This window comes from Ochlerotatus camptorhynchus, unplaced genomic scaffold (assembly GCF_037179485.1).
Source record: "Ochlerotatus camptorhynchus isolate MF236.1 unplaced genomic scaffold, CSIRO-AGI_Acam_v1.1 ptg000344l, whole genome shotgun sequence".
Taxonomy (NCBI): domain Eukaryota; kingdom Metazoa; phylum Arthropoda; class Insecta; order Diptera; family Culicidae; genus Ochlerotatus; species Ochlerotatus camptorhynchus.
Window position 1 is genome coordinate 552,856 of NW_027040832.1, and position 27,120 is coordinate 579,975.

Sequence of the window (27,120 nt, forward strand, 5' to 3'; positions counted from 1 at the left end):
AAATGCGTTAGAATATTAAAATAAAATATTAACTACCTACTTCTTTTGTGAATAACTCAAATTTGTACCTCTTATGCATGATGAACCAGATGCGAACAGAAGCCACCATTGTTTTTCAGTGAATATAAATTACATTCAATGAAAAATTATAACAAGGTTTGTCCGCTCTGGTTCGTCGTGCACAAGAGATACGGACTTGAGTTAGTGACAAAAGTTTTGGCTAATATCAAAACCTACAAAAGTTTCATATATCATTTTACGGAATTCTGTGGATGGAAAAAGTTAGAGGCAAATGAATGTAAATGATTTCCCATGCCTACACTATACTACAAACATGTTCTAATCTCGTCGAGCTGGGGTGATTTGTATATGACACTCTTATCACGATATTTCCGGGTTAATCATATCGTTATGGAACTGATTTATACTAATTTGTTCATGCAATAACCTACAATACAATGAACGAGTTCCAGATCCTCCAACTTTCATTTGTGCTTCATGTTACGTGGGAAAATATTAAAAATAGTACAAATTATCATAACAACAGATTTCCCACCCGACATTCGTCGTCAAACACACCGGCTAAGCGAAACTTTCCAACCCGACCCAACGTTGATCTGGTTGATAGTGCGGTAAATACGCGCGGGTTCATCATCTACCATTATGCCAACTAGGTATAGGTATGTAAACAACGGGTGTAAAAAAAAGCAACACCTACCTAGAAGCACGCAGCAGACCGGCGGCCGCGTGCGAGGAAAGACCAAGAGTAATAGGTTTTTATTACATCATAACAGATTGGAGCAATCACACAAGTCAACGAGCAAGAGTCTCCTTTTATGTAGGGTAGATGTGCCCAATGTCATCATTTGAGTCCTTAATAAACAGCATGTCCTTTATACTTTCTAAACCGGCAAGTGTTTGCAGTCTGTTTTAGATAGGTCCAAGTTAGGAGCACTTGTGCCATAATTAGGAACCGTTCCCCCATGATTAGAACGTATTCGAAACCTGCCTGCGAAATTGATAACGTGGCATATGGAGGATGTATTCTGTTAGATCTATATGATAGCTGTTTACTGTATTTATAGTATCGTAAAGGGGCTATACTTTTGATGGAGGCAAAAGTAAAGTTCAGCTGTTGCAAATGTTTGTCTTTTGTGGTTTTGGAAATTTTAATCAACACTAAATGTTGCTAAGCCGCGCAAAAGCTTGCACAATCCTAAAAAACATAGGCCCCTCGAAAAAATGTGTACACGTGTATCAGTACTAGAAACATATCCGTGCAATTAGTTAAAAAAAAAACTCCTGAGATTGTGAGAACGGACAACAATTCACCCCCCTACTGCTGAGTTGGAGCTAGATATACTCACTTTGATGGCCAAGGTGGTTCGGCAGCCTACCAGCTGAGGTAGATTGTATGCAAAGCAGCACAAATTTCGTTGTGTCAGGTGGTGGCAGTTTTGTGAACCGCAAAACCATCACATAGAAGACGTACGCAGATTTGAAGCACTTGGTGAGACTGGTGGCTGCCGGGTGAGAATGATGAATAGCTTACATTTGCAACTGCTTACTTGGCACTATTTTGTCATTGACCTTCGGCTGTGCTGCTAGATATACGGACCGAGTCGATCCGCTGGAAATCTGGAGTCATCGTGTGACGCGCATGACTTTGAAGTAGCGAGGAACTACATTGAAGGTTGATGATGATCGCTCTGAAGTTTATGATCGTTAAACAAAAATCAGAAATAGCTGCTGTTAATTAGCTAACTCTCAAATGCAAGCATACCGGTGCTACCCAAACAATCTAATATTACTCGTATGACAAACAAAAGCAGTGTATCAATCCAATTGTAAACAGTATGATAACACCCGCATGTTAGTTCCAAGCTAAGGAAAGCATGCACTATATGAAATCGACGTTATCATTAGTTAAACGTTCGTTCTTTCTCTATGCCTGTTTCACACAGACTACAGTTTCCACAATCGGACATTTAGCCTTTGTGAACTACGACATAGGTATAGAGGTATTTTCCGGACAGGAGGGACAAAAGCTTCGTCGTTCAAGTGATTCCAATGTTCTTTCCTCGCTATTATTACCCTGATAATAATAGTAGCAATGGGGAGGTATACGTTTCGCTATTGCACCTCGTTCAACGGGATTTCAAAATAAATATTTCCGTCAACGCAATGCCCACCTTTTCCATTTTCCCTGCAGTAGTCCTAATACCTTTAACCCTTACTCGAATAGTAAAAACAAACGAAGAAATTTCTGTATCAGACAGGACAATCAGAGCACCCGACATCGACTATGTATACATTGTAATTAATTATTAAACTCTGGTAAAGTTTCTCAAACGATGTTTTTCTTTCTTTTCTCTCGTTGCAGTCGAGTAACGTTACCCCTGACGGTGGAAGAGGTAAGTTTTTGCGCGCCAAATGCGACCGCACGACTCTCTAGTTACAGAGCATGAACGTCGTATAGTGGGACACGGGTATACGACGTTCTACAAATATGCTTTCGGGCTGTCCATGAACTACGTAGATACTATTTGATGATATTAACGGCCTTCTCACACAGATAAAATTTCAAAAAGTGCACTGAAATTGATACGAAGAGTCAACTCCTAACCTCTAAAGTGACTACGTGATTGCTCTTTTCCTTATATGAGAACTACACAGCAACGTTGTTCATCGTTGCATTCACACTGCCGTAATAAACTGCATTTTAGTGTTAAGTTTCGTTGGATAGGATTGAGTTTTGCTTTGCAGCTAGTACAATTAATCAGCACAGTCAAGTTTTCATTTAAAACATAAAATTGAGTGCTTCGGGTGAACCTCCATGGTAAGCCCAACTGATGTGCAGAGCAAGCCGTATGACAAAAAGAACCTTAAGGTTCTACAAACGGTATTACTTCTTCTTTTTGAAATATTCTTCGATCAACATTTTCTAAATGTATTGGTAAAATTCATTGGAAGTGCATGTCACCCTCACCATGCCAAAACGGTCCATGTTTCATAAATACAGGGCTGTACCAACAGGCGCGGATTTCGCGATTTTCGCGGATTTGAACTTTCAGTCGCAAAAATCCCTTCGCGATTTTCAAGACATCATTTAATGTTTCCGCGATTTTCGCGACTGAAAGTTCAAATCCGTGAAATCCGCGCCTGTTGTGCTGTCACAAAAATTGTGGAATTAATTGTAACCTTTCCGTCCCGTATTATTTTGCTGTCATCAATTTTGTAGTTCATTTGTCTCTCAATTTTTACCGGTTCAAACCAAACACCCTGCAAATAATCGAGAAATTATCTCAATTCCATAAGTCACACCGGATTTACACGGAAATTCCCTGAGGTCTGTCCAATGTGAGACATTTTCATGTTTTTTTTATTTCCAATATGAACATAGCATTTTTCGTTGCCAAATCATAAACGAATCGTATATATGTGAGTAATTGTCATGTATATTCTAGGTTCTCCAAATCGTCCTGGAGTTCAGTTGGTTTGTTCTACTATATTAACCAAGACTGCAATAATGTCTGCACTATCGAAATATGTCCAAACAGATTCAAAGTGTGTATGTGGATCATGCATGATCTATTTCCGAGTAGTCCAGATGTTCAAGGTTCTTCAAATCGTCCTGCAGTTCTGATAAGTTGAAAATTTGGAAAACCTATAAAACGCACAAGATCCACAAAGTCACATATATACGATTCGGTTATGATTTGACCACAGCTTTCTAATATGCTAGGTTCATATTAGAAATAAAAAAAAATGTTATGAAAATGTCTCACCATTGGACAGACCCCGAGGAATATCCGTGTAAATACAGAACCGCGACTTGTTGGTCACGTCTGATAAATGTGACTGATGAAAATCTGGTAATTTCTCGATTATGTGCAGGGTGTTTGGTTTGAATCTGTAGAAAATTGAGAAAACTAGAGCCAAATTAACTAGAACATTTAGGACAGCAAAATATGTCAGAGAAGCAAAAGGTTAATTTTCAAGAAAATTTGCATTTCAAATTAAAATGCGAATGGAAGTAAATTAGACGCGTTTAAGTTTTTCCGGAAACGTAGAACACCCGAGCATTTTGAAGCGTACTCGGCTCTTGAACGCGAACTCAAGAGCCTCATCAAAGCCAAGAAACGCGGATACTGGCGGCAATTCGTGGACGGATTATCGCGCGAACCGTCGATGAATACGCTTTGGAACGCGGCGCGAAGGATGCGTAACTGGTCTTCGAACAACGAGAGCGAGGAGTACTCAGATCGTTGGATTCTCAAGTTCACGCGAAAAGTATGTCCTGATTCCGTGCCGGCACGGATGATTCCTCGCGAAACGACGAATTCGGTAGACGAGATCAGCCAGCCTTTTTCAATGCTGGAGCTCTCACTCGCACTCCTTTCGTGTGGCAATTCGGCTCCGGGGGCTGATAGAATCAAGTTCAACTTGTTGAAGAACCTCCCAGACGTCGCTAAGAGGCGCATGTTGAACTTGTTTTGTCAGTTCCTAGAGCTCAATATTGTTCCGGATGATTGGAGGCAAGTGAGAGTTATAGCCATTAAAAAGCCTGGAAAACCCGCGTCAAATCATAACTCGTATCGTCCCATCGCGATGTTATCGTGCATTCGAAAATTGTTGGAGAAAATTATCCTTTTTCGCTTGGACAAATGGGTTGAGACGAACCACCTACTCTCAGATACTCAATTTGGTTTCCGTAGGGGCAAGGGAACGAACGACTGTCTCGCGTTGCTTTCCACAGAAATTCAGTTGGCTTTTGCTAAAAAAGAGCAAATGACTTCTGTGTTCTTGGATATTAAGGGGGCTTTTGATTCAGTATCGGTTGAAGTCCTTTCAGACAAACCCCATTAATTAATAACTTTTTGTACAATTTGCTGTCAGAGAAACATATGAGCTTTTCTCATGGAAACTCTACAGCTTCTCGATTTAGTTACATGGGTCTCCCCCAGGGCTCATGTTTAAGCCCCCTTTTGTATAATTTCTACGTCAGAGAAATTGACAATTGTACAAGTGACAACTGCACGCTGAGACAACTTGCAAATGACGAAGTAGTGTCTATGACAGGGCCCAGAGAGGCCGACCTGCAAGGACCCTTACAGGATACCTTAGACAATTTGTCTACTTGGGCTATTCAGCTAGGTATCGAATTATCCACGGAGAAAACTGAGTTGATCGTTTTTTTCTAGGAAGCATAGCCCAGCACAACCGAAGCTTCAACTTTTGGGAAGGCCGATCACTCATTCCATGTCTTTCAAATATCTTGGGGTCTGGTTCGGATTCCAAATGCACCTGGAGATCCCACATTGAGTATCTGAGACGAAAATGCCAACAAAGGATCAATTTTCTTCGAACAATTACCGGAACGTGGTGGGGAGCAAGATCTTCTAACGTTGTACAGGACAACGATACGGTAGTTTTTGCTTCCAGTCGGCGGCTAAAACGCACATCATTAAACTGGAACGGATCCAGTATCGCTGTCTTCGTATCGCGTTAGGATGCATGCACTCGACTCATACGATGAGTCTCGAAGTGTTAGCGGGCATGTTGCCAATCTCTGATCGGTTTTCGGAATTATCCCTCAGGCTCCTCACCCGTTGTGAAATTATGAACCCACTGGTGATTGCAAACTTTGAGAAGCTTCTTGAGCTAAACCCTCAAACTCGTTTTATGACATTGTACTACGTGTACATAACACAGGATGTCAGCCCTTCACAGAATAATCCTCATCATGTATGCTTCTCCGACTTCGGCAATTCAGTTAGTTTTGATTTATCTATGACGCGGGAGATTCGTGGGATCCCAGAACATCATCGTTCCATGGTTGTTCCGTCAATTTACGCTGCAATTACCCAGTTGTGGTGTTTTATAAGTAAATTTAATTTTTTCGAAGGGACTTACCAGCGTTTGTAAGCTGCATTTGATCAACGGTTTGGCGTAACTGGTAGCTCGCCCACGCATACTAACTCCACTATCATGTAGGGGGAACCCATCTGATTGTAGTGTCAGCATGCGTGGGCGAGCTGCCAGTTACGCCAAATCGACGATCAAATGCATTGTTTACAAAAGCTGATACGTCCCTTCGAAAAAGTAATCGATAAGTGGTTCAATAATATGTATATCTAAAAAAAAAGACTAAAATATATACGTACCCTAATTAACAAAGCACAAGCAATAAAAAACCTCAAATTGGCCACTAATTACTACAGGGGTGCACCAATAAACAAAAAACAAGTTGCAATAGAAATGAAGAAAAAGACAATAAACAAATAAAAAGCTTCTTTTAATAATTTGAATGTGAGCGGTGAAAATGGCAAAAAGGGCAATAGTAAATAGAATACGCTCAATTAAATAAGGATGAATGTCCACTAAATTAGGAAATTTGAGCACTAAATAACTCACTTTCGTCACCTGCAGTTGAACATATTTTCCCATAAAAGTGGCAAAATGAGCAATGTCATATTGAATAACCGCAATAAATAAATCTAAAATGTCCCACACAAAGCGCACAGTTATCACTGTTTAAATCCAATTATGCTGTAAAATCGTGATTATTTTCCAAAAGAAAAAAAATGAAAATATCTTTTGAAAACTGCAAATGTTCCAGGAACCAGGAGATAAATGTATGCTTGAACATGAGGATGAGCCATCGTAAAATATGAATCGTTCTTAAAGAAAAGAAAATAATTCATGCTGGAAAGTAAAAATGAGCAATTAAAAACGAACACTGCGCAATATAAAATAAAACAAAATTCCAATGATATTCAGGAAATATTCCTTTAAATTGAGAGATTATGAGCCAATAACCCAGATCAATTTCCATATGGTATTTTCAAGACAGTGATAAGTAGTGATACTGTGTCTTGGCTAACAAAGTCAATGTCGATAAAGAAGATTAACGAATGTGGGTCTCATTGAAAAAGGTACCATTAAACAAAATCAAAAGAGCACTAAAAACAGCTGTTTGAGCAATATATACGTCACAAAAGAGCACTAGAAAATGCCATTTGAGCAATATAAAGGTAAAAAAAGACACAAAAGCACAGTGAATGTCTCAGGGAAAATTTCAAAAACGCTCAACAAAAAATAAGAAACGAGCAAGAAACGTATAAAATTAGCACCCTGAAAAATAAATTAAGCATTTTATAAAAAAAAATCAGATTGACCGCCCACGGTTGCTGCTCTGTTATTACCAGATCAGCTGCAATTACACAGAGAACCAACAGATGATGTTTGGGACTAACATTCATCCTCAATGTGTAAGAACTGGAGATCTAATATTTAGCAATACCAGCGCCGGCCGTGTCCGAATGCAGGTCAACTAGGGAATGGGAAGGAATGTGTTGACGTGGTACTCGCTGTGAAGGAAACCGAGAAATCCTCTGCGCTTCCACGAGAAATCACTGGGATGTTGGATGTGGGGAAAGGTTGCACGCACACGCAGGGATCGTTTTTGGTAGAGCGATTATAATATTTCCTGAATATCATTGGAATTTTGTTTTATTTTATATTGCGCAGTGTTCGTTTTTAATTGCTCATTTTTACTTTCCAGCATGAATTATTTTCTTTTCTTTAAGAACGATTCATATTTTACGATGGCTCATCCTCATGTTCAAGCAGACATTTATCTCCTGGTTCCTGGAACTTTTGCAGTTTTCAAAAGATATTTTCATTTTTTTTCTTTTGGGAAATAATCACGATTTTACAGCATAATTGGATTTAAACAGTGATAACTGTGCGCTTTTTGTGGGACATTTTAGATTTATTTATTGCGGTTATTCAATATGACATTGCTCATTTTGCCACTTTTATGGGAAAATATGTTCAACTGCTAGTGACGTAGGTGAGTTATTTAGTGCTCAAATTTCCTAGTTTAGTGGAGATTCATCCTTATTTAATTGAGCGTATTCTATTTACTATTGCCCTTTTTGCCATTTTCACCACTCACATTGAAATTATTAAAAGAAGCTTTTTATTTGTTTATTGCTTTTTTTTCCATTTCTATTGCAACTTTTGTTTTGTTTATTGGTGCACCCCTGTAGTATTTAGTGGCCAATTTGAGATTTTGTATTGCTCATTTCACTTTTTTTATTGATGATTAATTGTACTGCCAAAAAAAAAAACTGTACCATTATTATAAATATGTCATTCATATCGTCAATTTCGGCAATGTTCCAGTCCACCACTTTCTCACCATCAGTGCACCTGACCTACCCTGAAACCAATAGTTCTATCAATATTCTTCTGAAAGTCGACGATTAGCAAATGTTCCAATTGACGTAGCACACACCCAACATTAAAAATTCTTCCGATAATACGCGACAGACGTTCAAATCTCAAAGTTTTCCAGATTTGTTAACAAAAATGAAGGTTACGATCATCAAAACAACAACAATCATTACATGTTGTATGTGTCCCACTCAGTTTTGATGTCTCATCATCTAGTCACTCAGTCGGCACTCAGGTTCCGAATGTCAGATATGAACGTCACTCTTTCGAAGGATTGTCAGAAAACTCAACAAGTCAGTCGGCGTTGGGTGTGGTGAGCGTCAACGGTGAGATTCTTTTCATTATGTTTTGGTCTTTTCCTTTCAGTACGTACACTCTTTTGACAATCGTGAGATTTTACAACTCAGATTTCTATAACTAAAAAGTTTCAAAATATGAAAGCTCCAGGTGATGATGAAATTTAATTTAATAATCTTCCAAAAAATTGTAATTTTATATCAAAATGCAAAAATCGGAAAAACTTACATACTTCTGCTGATAGCCTTTATTATTCAAAATACACAATATTTTTCTAGTAAGCTTGTATTCAGTAGAGGCTTCAATCCTACTCATAATCATTGGTCCATTATTTCCTTTACCTGCCTTTCGAACCAGTGCGTACGAAGTTCTGAAGATGATTTTGAAGTTGCCTCCCTGGTACAGTACTACCAAGGTACATGGAATTTTGAAAAATTCAGAACCACTTTCCTACAAAATAATTTATAATTTCAGTCATAAATCATATAGTTAGATAAGATTTAGTTTTAGTTTTTAGTTTTAAGATGTCATTTGTTATACTGACATGCATGTTTAGAAAACCTGTTTAAAATACTGAATTGCCAAGGCAGGAACAATGTAAAAACGCTTAGTTTTATATCATAACAATAAATGCTACTTATTGTAGCTACTGGAGCACCTAGATTGAAATCAAATGTAATGTAATTTAAAACAAACGAAGACTAAAAAAACGTTGTAGGGTAATTTTTAAATAAGAAAAAGAGTACTTTGACTATATGTTTTAGTATTATTTCTACGTGAAGTCAACGATTTACATAGTTGAAGATGCTAATTTCAAATAACAGACTGTAGTGGTAATTTGTATACGATAGATGGAGTAGATGAAAGCATAGAGTTGATAGTTCCGTTAGAGTACGGCAGTGTGAAGATTGTATATAGATATTAGACAAGCGAGCTAGGACAACTTTTAAGGAAGGTACAAATCGGTTTTTTCATCTCTCTTTACCAAACTCCTCTTTTGGAGAGGGATGGTGAGGGGTGTCCCCCCCCCCCCCCGTGGTGGCGGGGAGTTTGGTAAAGAGAGATGAAAAAACCGATTTGTACCTTCCTTCAAAGTTGTCCTAGCTCTCTATTCTAATATCTATATGCAATCTTCACACTGCCGTACTCTAACGGAACAATCAACTCTATGCTTTCATCTACTCCATCTATCGTATAAAAATTACCACTACAGTCTGTTATTTAAAATTAGCATCTTCAACTAAGAAAAAGAGCCTTACATAAATCAAGTAGCCACTTCAGAGAATAGATATGTTTTTTAGATGTTCCGTATGAAGCGAACAATCACGCCTTTACATGCAGTGTATCTCAAAATTAAACATACAGCTGTCCGTACATTTCAGTACATTACATTTCAGAAACAGCAAAACGAGCACAACTTAAAAAGATAGATTTCTAAATTTGTGGCTGCTGGCTCATCAACCATTTATTGTTTATCGGTATAGTATTCGGCTTATTTGGATTTTTTTCCCTTGATTTGTTTTCCGTCGATCTTGTTTTCCGTGCTGAGCACCAATGCTACCGACGCCAGAGAGGCAGCACCCACACCTGGATCCTACCTATGAACCGGGGACCAACGGCTTTACTTCCCTTCCGAAGGAAGGCGTGATCAGAGATGTTATGCCTCAGAACATCCCGGCGGCACCGACTGAGATTGAACCCAGGACGCTTACCACTACACCACCGGCGCCGCTGGCTTATTTTGATGAGTGTATAAGAAGTTAGAGCTATTTTTTAAAAACTATATTTCTTGAAATACAATGAGCCAAACATATTGAAAGCTTGCTAATCTGTAGTCACAATAAAGATCTTTAAAATGCCACTAATTTTACTAAAATCCGCCTACTATGAAAATAGTTGAAAATCGACCGTTTTACTGAAATAACTCAAACTTCATACATACTCTGCCAATAAAGTCCAAAGCTTTCACCTTCCCTTTGGCTAGTTTTTTAACCTGGACGTTGGTGGGCGGGCCTAATCTTATGCTTCATAGTGGAGCGTTGGAGACGGTTGGTTTAGTTCCGGCATCGTTGGCTCAGGCCGTGACAGAATAGCGTCATGAACATGCGATGAGGATTACTGAGCTTCCCCTCTCTGATGAACCATTGCATAAGAGAACCAAAGTTCTAGCCTGAAGTGATAGTATCACATTTGTTACTCCTTTATTTAAAAGCCGCGTTGTAGTACGCTTACGTATAGGCACTGACGTTGGGTGCGATACTGGTGGGTTTTGCCGCAAATCACTCTTATTTTATTAATTTTTACGCAGATAGATTTATTGGGGTTTTGCAAGGGAATTATACTATTGAAATATTTTAGAAAGTGCCCAACAGTGCTCCTTCTACTTGCGTGACAAGCTTTCGTTGTTGTTTTCATTGAAGTATTACTCAGGAAACAATGTTAAACACCATTTTTGTACATGGTATTGCAACTAATGTTATATGAGCTTCATTTTGATTTGGGATAAGTGTTTGAACTATGGCTCGGGATTTCCACTGTGGCGTGCTTCTATTGTGACATAACCATACGTATTTTTGTGGTGCGACATAGTGGAAACGTGTGAGCGTAGTTGAAACATATACCCTATGTAATTTAAAATCAGCTAGGAAACTTACTTCAAAGTGAAGCATTTTAGTCACTTGAAGGTGTCACCTGGGACGAACTAATATATATAAATATAGGTCAAAGTCAAAAACAACTTCAAACACGTTAAATTTTAGATTACATTCACAAGTGCAGGTACTTAATAAAGCATGGTAGGTAGATTAAAGATTTCAATTATTTATTAAATTAGACTAGAGATATCATAATCATCAAACGAACTTAAATAAGAAAATTTAGACAGCCTAGTAGCATTCAGTGGATTAACAGAAGAGTTAGGATGCGGAGGGTCCGCTTAGGGAGGCAACTAGCCTTTAAAGCAACTGCCAACTAGCCTTTTCATGTATTGTCTGTTTATTTGGATTATTGCTTTAAGATATCAATTTGGTATATAGGGTAAATGTTGGCTTCGGCACCCATTGACTGTTTTCGGCAACCAAAATTTAAACGTTAATTTCACTATGTTTTCCCATCAACGCACTTCCCTGAATGTGTCCAAACGATTGTTTAGCCTTTCAGCTTCAATCTGTTTATATTTGAACGATCGAGCAATCCAGTAATGCTACATTTTTCTTCAAATAAAGCATACGCACTACAAAATGAGGTTGATTTCGAGTTGCCGATAATAGAACAGCTGGTTAACACGCAGTTCTAATGGGAAGGTTGCCGAAGAAAAAGAGACTGCCGACAATAGTCAAACTCACCTGAGAAGTTTGGAGCGTTGTAAAAACGCTTTCAAAACGTTTTGAAAAATTCTGTCGATTGGAATGGATAGAGAAGCAAGCAGCAGATGAATGTAAACAAACAAACACATCATATATGTGCGTGACGCTGAGAAAATGCTAGTAGAAGTGCAGACGCTGCTTAGATTGACGAGAATACGTAAATTCCCCTATGTGAAAGGATGAATCAGTGGGAGATGGATTTTCGGTTTCTTTACATTTAGCATCACTATGTGTCATTTCCTCAAAACCCCCCCAATAACCGGTCTCTTCAATCCCTTCCTTTTCCCATGGCGTTCAAGTGGTCCTCATAGACTATTCAGCCATTACCCGTCCTTTATCCTCGGCTTTGGATTGACTTGCGCTCCCATTGCCCCACCAAACGCTGCAAAATGAAAATGAAAATAAAGTCCAAAGCTTTCAAAAATCTATCTACTCACAGTCTTTCAAAAAAAATGCCCATTCAGGTGTACGCTCAATTTTGAGATACAGTGTATACAAGTTAGAAGTCTTATGGATCAAGTACAAATGAGTTGTAGGTCTTACTCGCATCTGGACCAATTTCAAAGGAATTTTAGAACAATTTCAGTGAATTTACATGTCAATTCTATAGGAATTCTGGACCAACCCAAGAAGTGGTGTACGAGCGGTGGTGGGTGAATTCCAGAGGACTTGTATTTAAAAGTAACTCTTTGCAAGTAATTACTTGCAGGTTTTAGCCCTGAAGATATATGAATCTACTCCAGTGAACTTGTGCTTCAACGAATACAAAACTGGTAGGGTTAACAACTGTGAAAGTGCTCAAAGAATTTTAAAGGTGCAAAGTTCCAGCTCGGACGTACTATCCAAAGAAGAAGTAGATTAGATCCTGATTTAAAAAATCGTGTGGAGCAAAATTGATAATTTGAACCATCGCACTGAGCACCTAGCGAAGACTTCAACCGCAAATAAAGCCAAATATTTATCATAAAGCTTATCGCACCTAATCTAATTTCATGAGAATTCAGCAGCTCGCAGTTTCTAAATTTGAAGATAAATGGATGTTCGTAATTGAACTACCAGTCTCTATATAGACCTAGTGATATAGGGGCTGTTCATAAACCACGTACACACTTTAGGGGGGGTTTGGCGGTTGTCTACAGTTCATACACATTTCCATTGTATGGACGCAGGGGAGGAAGGGACTAATTCTCTCATAAACGGTCTACGTAGTTTATGAACAGCCCCATAGTCACGTCAGTGCTTTTACCTATCAGTGTGTTGTCGAGTCGCGCGCGTTCGCTAATTGAAATATGCCTCGCCGGCGTACAGTTCCCGCTTGGAATTGAACTTCCTATGTATTCATATAATATTCCCACAGTGTGTCCTCCGATAGCATGCAAGCGGTTAGGGTCGTTCTAATTGGGACCGAAAAACCATTGTTCGAATCGATAAATTTCTGCTAGCGAGTGTGAATGAAATTATCGATTATTCAAATCGCAGCCGACAACAACTGGAACAACTTCAAGCAACGACATCTAATAAAATTCAGCCACAACATGCCCCCTGAGGGCATGAATTTCAATTATGTCATAATTAGGGTTATCGATAAAGCTATTCCTTATTGCGGGCAACTCTTAATACGAGGCTGATTGCTGACATGAGCTTATTCTGGTACACATCAGAGATTGCCACCGACCGCACAGATGACAAAGCGTCTGATATTCTAGACTAGCACCAGCAGCAAAGATAATAATCAACGGCGATGACTGTGTTTGCCGGTATGTATCTGTGACATCAGTATGGCCACCAACACCAACGCTGCCGGGACCATAATCGTGCGTTATCTTATCGAGCAAAAAATGTATCTTTTGAAACAGCAACGCACCTGGATCGCTTGAAGCAACATTGATGTAGAAGCTTGTCAATAATTAGGTTCTCTGATTGATTATCGCTTCGAATTTCGGCTTATCGCTGAGCAATTATAGGGTATTTCGGTTACATAATATGGCTACGGAAATGAGGGATGGGTTTTTGAGAAGTGGGAGCTTGTTGTGTCGCAATAATGGCATAACATTTTCCAGATCGTTTCCTCCTGCCTCCAGGATGGTGACCTGTCATTCAATTTCCCATTAATTCGAGTGTATTTTGGTCAGATGAATTACATCTGGGAAATATTATACAACCAACTTTTCCTAGCTGTACCAATGTAAGCATATCGAAAAACTAAATATCTGCTTTCATATCACACTGTCTAGATATTGCTGATCACATTTCTTTGTTGCAGCTAAGTTGCCAATGGAACTGCAAACCATGCTGGATTTCATAAACTTTGTACTTATTCATTTAAAGTTCACTGTTTGTCACTAGTTGTTCGCACGAGCATGAGCAATCCGATAAACGGTTACATGTAACGCAAGTCACGAGATATTTTCACATCATTTGGTAATTCATAATAAATCATCACCCATTACGACCTTGTGGGATGTGAGTCAACGGCTTCCGTAGAGCAGGACGTAGGACGAAGAATAAAGTAGATACCAACATAGAATCCGATAAGAAGAGATTTATGACTACATAACTCTTCAATCGTATTCCATTAGATTCCGCCTTGATCCACAAAAGCCGTTAATAAATTCTGTCAGCGTGAAAGCAGTCGTAACTATTCTTCGGATTTCGAGTCGACCCTGTAGCTTCTTGATTAATGTGTAGTGTGTAGAATATTTTCTGCTACGTACACGTCAATTGGATGTTACTTGGTTGGTGAATACAATATTATTTTTTAAATGTTAGTTAGGTAATGTTTAATGGAAAAAGGTGCAATTTTTGTATTAGAAAAGCAGTACATAACTACTCAATTTATGAGTAAAATGTTACGAGCGTGTACACTGTCAGCCAGTTAATTGTGGGCGGATATCCATGCTAAGGAGCGTGTATACACGGTAAGATTCAAATATCCATGTATGGGTACTGTTTTACCCACTTTCAGTAAAAAGAGATCTCATCATTACCCGATTAGAGGTAAATGGCAAAATGACAGCAAAATAATATATATCGTATTTTGTTATCATATCTGATTATGTTATTGATAATTGTTTAATAAATCAACTCAATATAAGGGGGTCAGAAGAAAAAGGGTGTAAGTGATAAACATGAATTTCAACTATTAAAATTCAATATGAGGCATATACACTTATCAGCACACCCTCCTCTTAACGTATCTACGCTATATATGTACAGTCCCTAATGTAAATAGCGTAAATAAAATGTTGTTGTTGTTACTGCTGTTTTTTTTTATTACCATCTTTACATCTGCTGATGCATTCGCTTCACTTTACATCTGCTGATGCATTCGTGTCTTTAAAAAAAGTTAGTGTATAGTGTGTTTTATTATGTGGTGTTAGTGTTAATTGTTAAGTTCACACTTAGCTTCTTTACTGCTCTGGTCCTGATTCCATCGCTTCTTTTCCTTGCTTCGTTCCACTACATATTCATTACTTCAGGTTCAATTGTTTGTACTTTTTGTTTTCTTCATTAATTTCTTCACCCTCATATTATCTTCAAGTTTCTTCCTCTCCGCCTGCTGCTAATTCCCTTCGTCATCTCATATTTCCTGCTTCTTGTATTCCCATCCGCTTCCATATTTTTTTCCTCTCCGACAGCTTCGGTTTCCCCTCCATCATATTTTCATTCCCTGCTTCTTGGATTTCCATCCGCTTCAATCTTCTTTTGATACCCGGTTTCACCTTTATCGCCATCTTCTTCATCCGTGTTTGCGCCTGTATTCACCTTTCCGTATTCTTTCACCCCTTTTCGTTTTGCTGCGCGCCCTACTTCTTCCTCTGCATAGCCATCTTCTTCTGTTTTCTTCGCATCATCTTCTGTCATCCTCACCAGCTTCCATGTTTGCCCTTAGGCAGCGGCAACTCTTCTCCTTCGTCTTCTTGATTTCCTTCGTTCTTCGCTTGATCTTCTGCCCCGCTTTCTTCATCTTGTTCTCCATTCATGTCTTCTTTTGCTCCCACTTTGTATGTTTCTTCTCCATCATCCTCTGTTTTCTTCTGTTGTCCTTAACGTCATCTGAATCCGCTTCTCTATTTTTCTCGTTTTTACAATGTTTGATAGATATTAGCTTCATGCAGGAACTTCAGTAACCGCTTTTCATTGTCACCATCGTTGCATAGTGCCGTGTGAAGACTAGTTGGATCGATGTCACTGACATCGTTCTGACTGCTTTAAATTTCCTGCAGCGTTCCACATCATTCGCATGTCGGTGGCGATGATTTATTTGATAGAAATTCGTGTGTCAGCCTGGTATGGCCGATGCGCAAACGATAGCAGAACTATTCTGTTCGATCCATTTTTTCGTGTCACGTTTTATCTCGTTCAGCTTGACTTCTATAAGTTGCGCCCATCGTGACTCCCACTGTTGACAGACGGCTTGGTTCATTGCATTAATGGCACCTTTTCCTGGAATACCGATATTGAGTGGCGGATTATTTCGTGCTACTCCGGCGAGTCGGTCCGCTTCTTTGTTGCCACGGATATCGGCGTGGCCGGGCACCCAACACAAGTGAATCGGATGGTTTCGAAGCAGACATTCAATTACTTGGATCCAGGGATGCTGCGATTTGCCACTCTCTATTGCTAAAAGACAGCTAGCCGAATCGGACAGAATAATCAGGTCATTTATTGTACTCGCCCCGTTGACAGCCGATTTGATCGCATAGGCCTCCGCCGAAAAAACACTACTTGCTCTCTGCACACTGCCGCTGAATACTCATGCTCCTACTCTGTCTCCACACCTAGAACCGTCGGTATAGATAGCCGTAGCACGGTGAAACCGGTTTGTCAGGAACTCCTGAATGATGGGACGCACTGTATCTGGGGTATCTCCCGGTTTCACCTGTCGTTTCAAGTCCCAAACAATGCGTGGCTTGGGAGCATGCCACACTCGATTGACGAAACGGGTCCGTACAGCGATGGTCGGACAATTTATATCAATCGCCGCCAGACGATCGGATACACGTTGGAAGACTGGTAGGTCAACATTTCTGTGATCCTTCTCCAGCAAGCGGATGGCAACTCGAGCTGTAGCTTGAAAAACCAGGAGATCGAACGGTAATGTGCCCGCTTCAGCCATGATCGCTGGAATCGGGCTGGTGGCGTACGCTCCCGAGGCGAATCGGACCATCCGGTTGTAGATGGGTGCGAGAGTTTGCACAACCGAATCCTTCGTTCTGCTGACAAGTCCGATGCCGTAAAGAACGCGTGACGTAACAATTGCTGATCCGATGCACAGAAAAGACTCGCGTTGCTCTTGTGAAAGTTTAGCCCCAATCATTTTAAGAATTCGCAGCCTTGAGTCGCATGTAGTTCTTACACTCTTACAATGCTGCTTGAAAGTCAGTGACCGGTCAAGGGTGACACCGATGAATTTCAAACAATTCGTCTTCGGTACAACTGCACGATCGATGCAGATATTGGTTCTAGGTTCTCGACGGGCGTTGGGACTGCCGTAGAATATGTTCGAATTCGTAGCTGATATTTTAAACCCAACGCTCTTCGCCCGCTTATCGACAGCTTTCCCCGCGGCTTGTAGATCGCGAAAGAGCGGTCGCTCCTTATTTTTCCGTATCACAGTATGTGGCACCGCTCTGAAGATTGGCAGAATCGCGACGAGGAACAACGTGACCGACAGCACCGACCCTTGGGGAACTCCGTTTTCCAATGGCATTCCACTCGATAAATGCTCTTCCACGTTCACTCGGAATGTTCTGTCGGCGAGGAAACTGTTCAACACAATGTTGATCAAAGTATCGAGAACTTCAATTTTCTCACGTCACGTGGATTGTCATTTTCAACTTTTTCCTTCTAACCCCCTCAATGTATTTTGTTTTGCATTTTGTCCTCGAAAATCAATTTTTTTTTTCTTAGATCTTTGTTAAGTGCTTGGTATACTGTCGCTCAAGTTGTTCTGGTTTGATTAAGTTTACAGAACTTTCTTTTATGTGGAAAACATGTTGTTTATTGATGACATACCGAGCAGCTTATTGTTTATAATTTTGGATTAAACTCAAAACATTTGCGTAGATAGAAGCTACTTTATTTTAAAATCTCAAAACATAAAAATAATAATATGGTTACAATATTAAAACAGGGATTTGGATGGTCAATTTTATAAAAATTTAAGCAATCATGGAGAACTTTAAATGCATAACTATTTCTCATCATAACCTGAATAACTGCGTAATGTGCTGTATCCTGCATAGATTAAAATGATTCATTCATTGATATGATGAAAAATTCTAACTGCGTTTGAAATTAATGGTCCGAAGAATGTAAAAACAATGTATTTTTAATCCAAAAATGTTATACATGTGGCCAGATTTCTAGGAAATAAAACTTCAGAATTTGACAAAATGAAAAGTGGTTCTCAAAACAAACGCTATTTAAAATTTTGGGATCTTATCAGCTTATAACCGAAATCTGTCTCTAATTGTTATTGCTAAAGAAAATAAACAGAACATTTATCCAAATTGAATCAATAACATTTGAAAAACATGTTTTACGACCGTCCATAAATGATGTAGCATATTTTCGACCAATTAAGACAAACCCCCTCCATCGTAGCATATTTTGCTAAAGCTTACACATGGAACATCACAACTTTGGGACACCCCCTCTCCTAAACCCTCAAACTGTCATTTATGGATATTCCCTTTAGAGACTGGTGAAAGGGGTGGAATGAAACTACATTCAATTACCCTATATAATTAATAAATTGCACCAGTAATACCATCCCAACAAACAATTTTAGCTGATTAAAGGCTGAATAAGCCATTTTTTAGCTGGAAAAGCATATTTTTAAGCTCTTATTCTGCTTCCAGTGTTTGTTGAGATACCATACCATACCATAAATACTCATATCTCGTACGCTGACAAGAATATCTTATCTATAGCAAAACGAGTTAATCTTGAGCAATTAGAAAAACACCCCTGCGTAAAGTTCATGTCAATGTCTGCTCTAGAGTATTTATTTTTATCGCTGAACTGTATGATCCTTGAAAATCGAAGAATCTGTTGATCCTTTGTCCTCCCTTTTTCAAAACGTTAATATGGGATAGTGGTCAACACTTGCGACAGTCACGCAGTCGCCTGGGTTCGAGACTCTTTGAATCCATGCTGATGCTTTTTTTTTTATTTTTTTTTTTTCTATAATAGCTTATTAGCAGTTCAAATCATTTTGTAATTGTTGGGGGCGAACTACGCCACTGTCGTCCGGCTTCACCCAACCCTGCGCATCGGAATAATATCACTTCTTGGTGAGCCTTTTGACAACCATTGATGGGTAGCTGTCATTACCATTTCCTATAGTTATTATCCAAAACCATCCTTTGTTAATCACAAAAAAGGCAGAGATTAGAATTTGTAGCTTATAAGGTACGAAATAGTATATTGCTGAATTTATACCGTCATCCTGACTGTGCTTTCTTGAATTAAAGGATTAGGAAACCAAATGTAGGTACATTGAATTCTTTATTGTCACTCGATTAATTAACTTTACGTGAATAAACTTACAGCTTTGAGCTCGCTATACGAACCTAACCTTGCGTGCTACAAAGGGAATCCGAATTTGTCTCAACAGTAATTATTTAGTTATGATTCCATAGGTTCTCAATTATCATTTTTGATATTTAAACTCTTATTTCAAACAAGCTAATAAAAAAATGAGATGTTCTGATATAATTTTTTTAATAATAAAACCAGCTACTCAGGTAATGGGTAATCAGTTACTCAATAATCGGTAAAATCAATTACCCATTAATGAGTAGATTTTTTATTGAAATTGGTGTAAACTTTATTCTTACCATGTACTGATCTTTCACTTTTATCTCGTGTGTGTTGAAAATTGAACCGAAGGCGTGAAAACCACGCAGAACACGTGGAGAAAGCACCGTGGTCCAAAATGGCAAAGTAGAACTTTATTCCTAGAACTTGTCCTTTTAATTTTAGTTATAAAGTGTCTTGAGAAGATTTTTTTTTTTGTATAAACATCCTCCACATTTCGAACGCAGACATAATAGTCATGCCTTATTATTATGATAAAAATCGAAAACTAACTTTTTTTATGATGTAGAAGAATCATGACTTCAGCAAAATTGAAAAAAAAAAAAGATAAAACAAGCAACTTTGGCGAAGAAGGAAACATTCTTTGTCCTGTATTTTCAGAGTTATGGAGCATTTTTTATGGCAATTCCCTTAAATTTAGCATTTTGATCATAATTTTTTATGGATACACGTTTTCAGCATACAATGCACAATGGTCCCAAAGCCGTATTTAGGAAGACTTTCAGGTAAATGGTGGCTTAGGGAAAGTTTCGTCATAGGTTTTGGCCGATATTTCTATGTTAGTGATATTAGGGTGGTCCATAAAATTGGTGCGTGTGTGTTTTTTTTTGCTGGTAGGAAACCTTCAAAAGGCCATCGTGCCACCGCTTGATGACTGGGCGCACAGTCGCGGTGACACGGTGTGTGGGATTCTTACCGCACTAAAACCTCCTTGGACGCCTTGCCTTTTTCCCCCGGAACCACTTGTATTATTTCGGAGGAGTGTGTGTGTGTGTGTATATTCCTTCTAACCCCCACTGGCCGGCAGTGTTATTATGGAAGGACTATCATCAATGCCGTATTTATGGTGATTGTAGACAGCATTAGTCCGGGAGTTAGAAGGTGATAGCTCTATTGCAGATCCAGCAACCCATTTAAGAATGTCTGGAGAGTCACGTCCATTCCGAAGTTACTTTCACTTACAATAAGCCCCGCATGTATTTGTTACCTCTATCAATTGGATATCAGTATTACATACACACTTCCAGGTTCGAAAATATTCTTTTCAAACCTAGCGCGTATTTAGTTTAATTTTGATGTTTAATTTATAAATATTAATTGGCTAGGTCTAACTATGTTCCGCTGGTCTGCCGCCATTGATGGCTTCTCTTGGAATAACTTGTACTTTTACTCTAACGCTTCGTATTTCATTCCGCACTTCACCGGCAATTTCCTTCCGTAGATCGTCCTTGGTCGGTTCAGACATGATTCCGTCTTATCCGGGTTTTTCTTGTTCCCCGAGGGAGATAAATCCGCACAAATTCCGTACCTGGTTCGATGTTTACTCTTCCTCGGTGGTTGGTGTGGTCGATCTCATGTCCACCATCTGTTACTGTATTGCCGTGGTCATATGGCATAAGGCTCGCGTCTTAAGTCGCTGGTCCACCGAGCACTCGGAATGAGTCATTGAATCAATGTAGAGATTAGTATGACATGGTATGCAAAGTGCGAAAAGAGGATTAATGGAATACGAAAGGGATTAGTTTCAAGAAATGATTGTTTCATCAGATTCCCCAACTAACCATACTGAAGCAAAGTAGATAAATACAAGCTATATTGCGACTAAATGGTTACTTGGGTACTCATATGGCCGTCAGAATGGTTCATCGGTTACGAAGTGAAGTATTCCTGAAAGTGATGCGTTATATTTCTCAATGTTTTGATTTTATCCTAACGTTACCTCAATGTTATATCACAGACAAACAGACACAACACATTGAACATTTATCAATTTAAACCCTACCATTATCTGTCGTATACACTGATGGGTATATATAGCTGTCGTGATGGGTAATACATACAACAGATGGCTGTAGTGTGTAAACGTCAAACGCAAGGAAATTTATTATGTGCGCCGCAAGTACCATCGGTACCATCAACAATTACCAAGTACCGCGGTACCATCAACTAAGAAGCATTTAAATTAACCGTTAAAAGCGATTTCGATGAACATCTTAAGCATGTTATATCTGCTTGTCTGTGATCATACCTTCACTATCGCAGCTCCGGGTAATCCGCGAAAATGCTTGCATTTTTCTCAGGCACTTTTGATCTAACTGCAATCACTCTCTCATACTACATACGACGCCCTATACGCTCTGTGACCAAAGCGCAATTGAAAATACAAACTATTTTTTTAATTTGAGATAGAGCAATGCAATGTTCTAAAAAGTTGTAAAACAATCAATTCGAAGCAACTTTGCTCAAGACACCAAATTTCTATCTCTTATGGTTCATGAGTTATGATTTTTTTGAACAAGTAGGTTTGGGTGGCCCCTAAAAAACACAGTTTTCATTGAATACCTTTTCGCAGTGGTGTTAGGTCCCGAACAGAGGAAAAAAAAACTTTCTAATCAGAAAAGATAGCAACCTGGTTGATTCAGCAAAAATATGCGTCATATAGTTCTAAAAGTGTCTAGAATCAAGTTTGTACGAAAAATGAACGTATGAAAAGATATTCAAAGAAAATCAATTTTTTATGGGCCACTCTAACCATAAAAGATAGAAATTTGCTGTCTTCAGCAAAGTTGCTTTAAACTAATTGTTCTTCAACCTTTTAAACATAAGGCTAAACCTTGACAACTTTATCGTTCTTGACCTAAAATTCAAGCCGATAGGTAGTTTGTGTGTTTCCATTTGCCCCATTTCCCCAATAAGCACATGAAGTTAACAAAAACGTGTGTTTTTGTGGTTCTGATAATGGCTAGAACATTGTATGTATGTTGAAAACATGTATCCCTAAAAAGTTATGTTCGAGAAGCGAAATTTAAAGGAGATGGCCTAAAAAATGCTCCGGAATTTTAAAAATACTGGACATAGTATTTTCCCTTCTTCGGCAAAATTGTTTGTTTTGTCATTTTCTACAACTTTGCTGAAGACATGATGCCTCTATATCTTAGTTAGTTTTTTATCATAGGAAGACTTAACTGAAGACTCTTGATGGCTTAAATGAAAAGGGCAAGCTTTAGGAATAAAGTTACACTTTTTGCCATCTTGGACCACAGTGGCAGGAGGAGGTCGGTCGTTGAAATAAATTTGATCGAAGCCATCGTCGTCATCATCATCATCATCATCGTCGTCGTCGTCGTCGTCGTCTTCGGATATCTTGCATGCCAGCTGAAATTCATCCTTATTAATTTTTAATTTTTCTTCTCCGAATTTATTTACAGTATCAAGTGGGACAGCTCTATTCGGTGGCGGAGGTGTCGAAAAATGAAACCGGAGGCGGCGAAGGAATAGAAGTGCTAAAAAATGAACCTTTCACCAACTACCCACTTCTCGGTGAGTTACGCTTTCTATTACTTGTGTGCGGGATATTTCGTTAAGCTAGTGCCAAATGATTAAAGGAGTCGGTTACTGAGTAGAATACATCCAGCATAGTGTACCTAATTGACTACACGCGCTGAGCATTTTATTGGGCGGCGCGAATATAGAATTCACATGAGTTCGCATACAGGAGCTGAATGCGTTTCGAGTCAAGCGATTATGGCCAAGTTACTTCTGCCCATGGATCGGTTAACCACAGCATAATCCGTTACGGGTAGTCGCTGCCAAGGTTATCGAAGTATGAATACTTGTTCATCGTGGATGGGGGGTAATTAAATGAGACATTAACCATTCGTCTCAGTTCTGTCAACGGTACGGTTATATACGAATAGTAAAGAACGAAGTGGGTTGCAACGCCGGTATCGTCTAACGCCAGTGTAAGAATGTTGAGCTGAACAAGCTGGTAATTGACCAGTTCATGGGACTCTTTTTCTTTTGCGGTTTATAGGTATAGGAAGATGAGGACGTCAGGACAAGCAGCTGGAATCAGAAATAGCTTCGATCACACGCGAGGCTTTAGTCACACAATGCCATCAGCATTCGTCAAATCTCGGTCACGATACGGCTCTGGTAGAGAAGGTCCACTTCATTATCAATAGTTAATACGCAATCGCTTTGGGACAACATTGCTGGGATGTTCAATTTGTTTGCATACCGGCATACCAGCATACTATTTATTTTTAACATCCATTATACACAGTGAAACATTTGCCATTTGATTGGTATTTTTTTAAAGGAAAGTTAAATTCAAGTTTCGAAAAGCTAGATTGATTACTTGAGCTTTGATGTCTGTGTTAGGTAAGTTTGTTTTCACGATCGACATTCCGCTTCTAAATCTAAAGTGCCACGCTTGCAACCTTCAATTTAGCTACTTGAAATAGGTCACCGTGTTAGGGAAACCATCATGTGGTTGGTATTCTCCAATATAACTTGGATCTCACTTCGACGCTTTTTGGAACTCGTTTCAATTCTATAAAAAAAAAAACAGTGAGTGTGGAAATCAAAATACCATATTCGAGGCAGTATTTTAATGAAGATTTCATTGACTGCAACCACAGAGGAAACTTATAATAAACATTTGTTTTTGAATTTCATCACACAGAGTCAGTAAAACATTATTTTCGAGATAGTATCGTGGGACCTTTGCATGAAACTTTGCATAATTGATTGTTTTTTTTCCTTGATTTGTTTTCCGTCGATCTTGTTTTCCGTGCTAAGCACCAATGCTACCGACGCCAGCGAGGTAGCTCCCACACCTGTACCCTACCTATCGATCCATCAACTAATGAACCGGGGACCATCGGCTTTACTTCCCGTGATCAGAGATGTTATGCCTCAGAACATCCCGGCGGCGCTGACTGGGATTGAACCCAGGCCTGCTGGGAAGAGAGGTAATCATGCTTACCACCTCACCACCGGTGCCGCTTACATAATTGTTTGTTATGGTATATCATTCACATTTGAGCTGGAATTCGACCATTTTGAATCTCCCAAAAAACTTCATCATGGCGTATTCAATATGTTTAAACAAATCATAATTCGAATCCGATATTTATTCAACTGATAATTGTTCAAGAACCGACGTGACGAAGTAATTGGTAATCTTGGTGAACCGCGCGGTTTCGTAAATCGCTCAACCGGTCTGGTTCACCACGTTTTTTTTCCGTCGGTCTTGTTTTCCGTACTGAGTACCAATGCTACCGACGCCAGGAAGGTAGCTCCCACACCTGAACCCTACCTTTCGATGCATCAATTCATGACACATCAATTCATGATGATGAATTTCATCATCAAGTTAGTTCAAGTTAGAACATTCATCTATCACGTTAACGTCGGATTCATGAATAAAATATTAATTTCAGTGAACCCTGACGAAATTTGTCGCGCAGTACTAGTCGTCGGTTCACTACCCTAGCCTGGATCCGGACTTTGAATATGCATTGAAACCATGCAATATGGATATTTTTGAAATGGGTTCAACTAGTAGAAGCTGATAATCAATGTCTGTCGTCATTTTGAATTTCAAGATGATGGCCTACGTATAGCAAATATGCATTTGAAAACATACAATATGGGTATTTTGGGAATGGGCTCGATCAGTAGAAGCTGAAAATCAATGTCTTCTTGTAATCCAAATTGACATCGGTCAACAATTTTTGATCTCTACACGTAGTCGTCGTCGTTTCGATAAAATACCCATATTGTAAAGAACCCAATACTTTACTTGGATTCCAAAACAACGTCGGATATCAATTTTGCACATCAATGGTTACCCGAGCAAAGTCGGTTAACAAAATGCAAGCAAATTGATATTAAAGTTTGCAGTTCCTATCATAATGAAGACTAATTTTGATTTCAACTGTTACGACAGAAGTCTGATATCATATTGTGCTTTCATTATGCAGCCAAGACTTTTTAAATGAAAGCAACTTAACTTCAAATTCTGCTGTTAACGTCTTGTTGAAAGTTTAATATAAATTCATCTGTCGTTGAACTAACAATTATTGTCAATTCGTTTTGTTCAACACATTTTAGGTCATTCGTGACTTGTCCGGGTGAGATTTTAACTCAAATCTTTTAGTGTGAGAAGCATGGATGCTAACAATTTAAACCAGACCCGTATTCAGTTAAATATTATGAATGCAAAATCAGTAATCTAATTGATTTCATTGAAAGCAGGATCAGTTTTCCGTTTGATTCAACAATGTAAAATTTTGCTCTCATTTTTGATGTGTTAACCGTTAAGTCAACCAAAATGAGATCAACTTAAGTATTCAAAATAAACTACATCATAACAGCACATTTTGATTTCAATTTGATCTCCAGCTTTGCTCGGGTAACCTCTTCGTCTCCATTCTTGAAATATGCATAGTACACAGCTAAAAAAAAGTAGTGTAAATTTACGTTACTATGATGCACATAAATGGAGCGTCATATATCATACAAGTTTAGATTATAGATCGTGTAAATTTATGAGACATGTCGTGCAATATTCCATATATTGTATGCAACTGGTCTCTTTTGTTTGCAACATTTCTTGCAAGCTGCTAGTTTACGTGAAACGGAAGTTTACATGTATGAATGTTTGCATGCATGGATGTTTACATCGCCAGTAAAATTCAGAATTTTTTGGTGTGTAGGGTAGAGATATACTTCGGCTTAATCGCCCATTTTGGTCATATCGAGCAAAAGCATCAAATATCCTTCTTAAGTAGATGTTGGACTAATTTTTCTTCTTATCCTCTGAGATTGTAAGAATGTGGCCAGGCGTATAATGCGATGATTGTTCTGCAAATTTTAATGTTTGGGAAAACCTTTAGTCTCAAGTGTTTTTTAACGGCAACACACGATATTTTCTGCAAGATGTATTGGTTGACCATTATAAAGGCCCCCACGATTTGTGCAATCGCATTTGCTTTGCTATGCTATCGAGCAGAAAACATCAAATAAAACCATGATTTCGGCGGTAACAAGTCAATAATGCGTTTAGTACGATACTTCTGTTCAAAATCTACACATTATTTTCAAAAACAAAAGACGCGCTCTGACCGAATCAATTTTTATCTTCATCCAATAGGCCGAAGTGAATTCAATTGCGTTTCTATGGCGCTTCAATACGTTAGGCCAAGTTTAGAATCCGTAAGCCATGTTTAGGGTCAAGAAGCAGTGTTAGATTTTTAACAATATCTCAACAATATGTTACTCTTTATCGAATCTTGCGATACGTACGGAAAGTTAAATAAATTTGGAAGGCATCTGCAGTGAGAACATTTCATTTTGTTAAAAATTCCGTTCGAAAAATAGACGAAACATGTGGGTTGTGCTTAGGAGGCCCAAAGATAGATCTAAACCCTATAGGATATAAAGATTTCGCCTGCGATCTTAGCAGAAAATTAGCAATGTCCTAGAGTCATTTTTTCTTTGATTGGTTTTCCGTCGATCTTATTTTCCGTAACTGTTGGAGCGGGATATGTCTTTATCAGGGAGAGAGTAATCATTTCCTACTTACTATCAGTTCAGC

The 27,120-nt window shown here is 38.8% G+C and overlaps 1 protein-coding gene across 2 annotated transcripts in view; it reads left to right on the forward strand.

The window, feature by feature from the left end:
* Positions 1-27,120, forward strand: part of vib (phosphatidylinositol transfer protein vib) — an 80,449-nt gene that overhangs the window by 29,646 nt on the left and 23,683 nt on the right. For both annotated transcript variants that reach the window (XM_065231206.1, XM_065231205.1), the window contains exons 2-3: positions 2,384-2,414; positions 22,943-23,054. In XM_065231206.1, the coding sequence (XP_065087278.1) occupies positions 2,384-2,414; positions 22,943-23,054 (143 nt within the window). The remainder of the gene's footprint in view (positions 1-2,383; positions 2,415-22,942; positions 23,055-27,120) is intronic.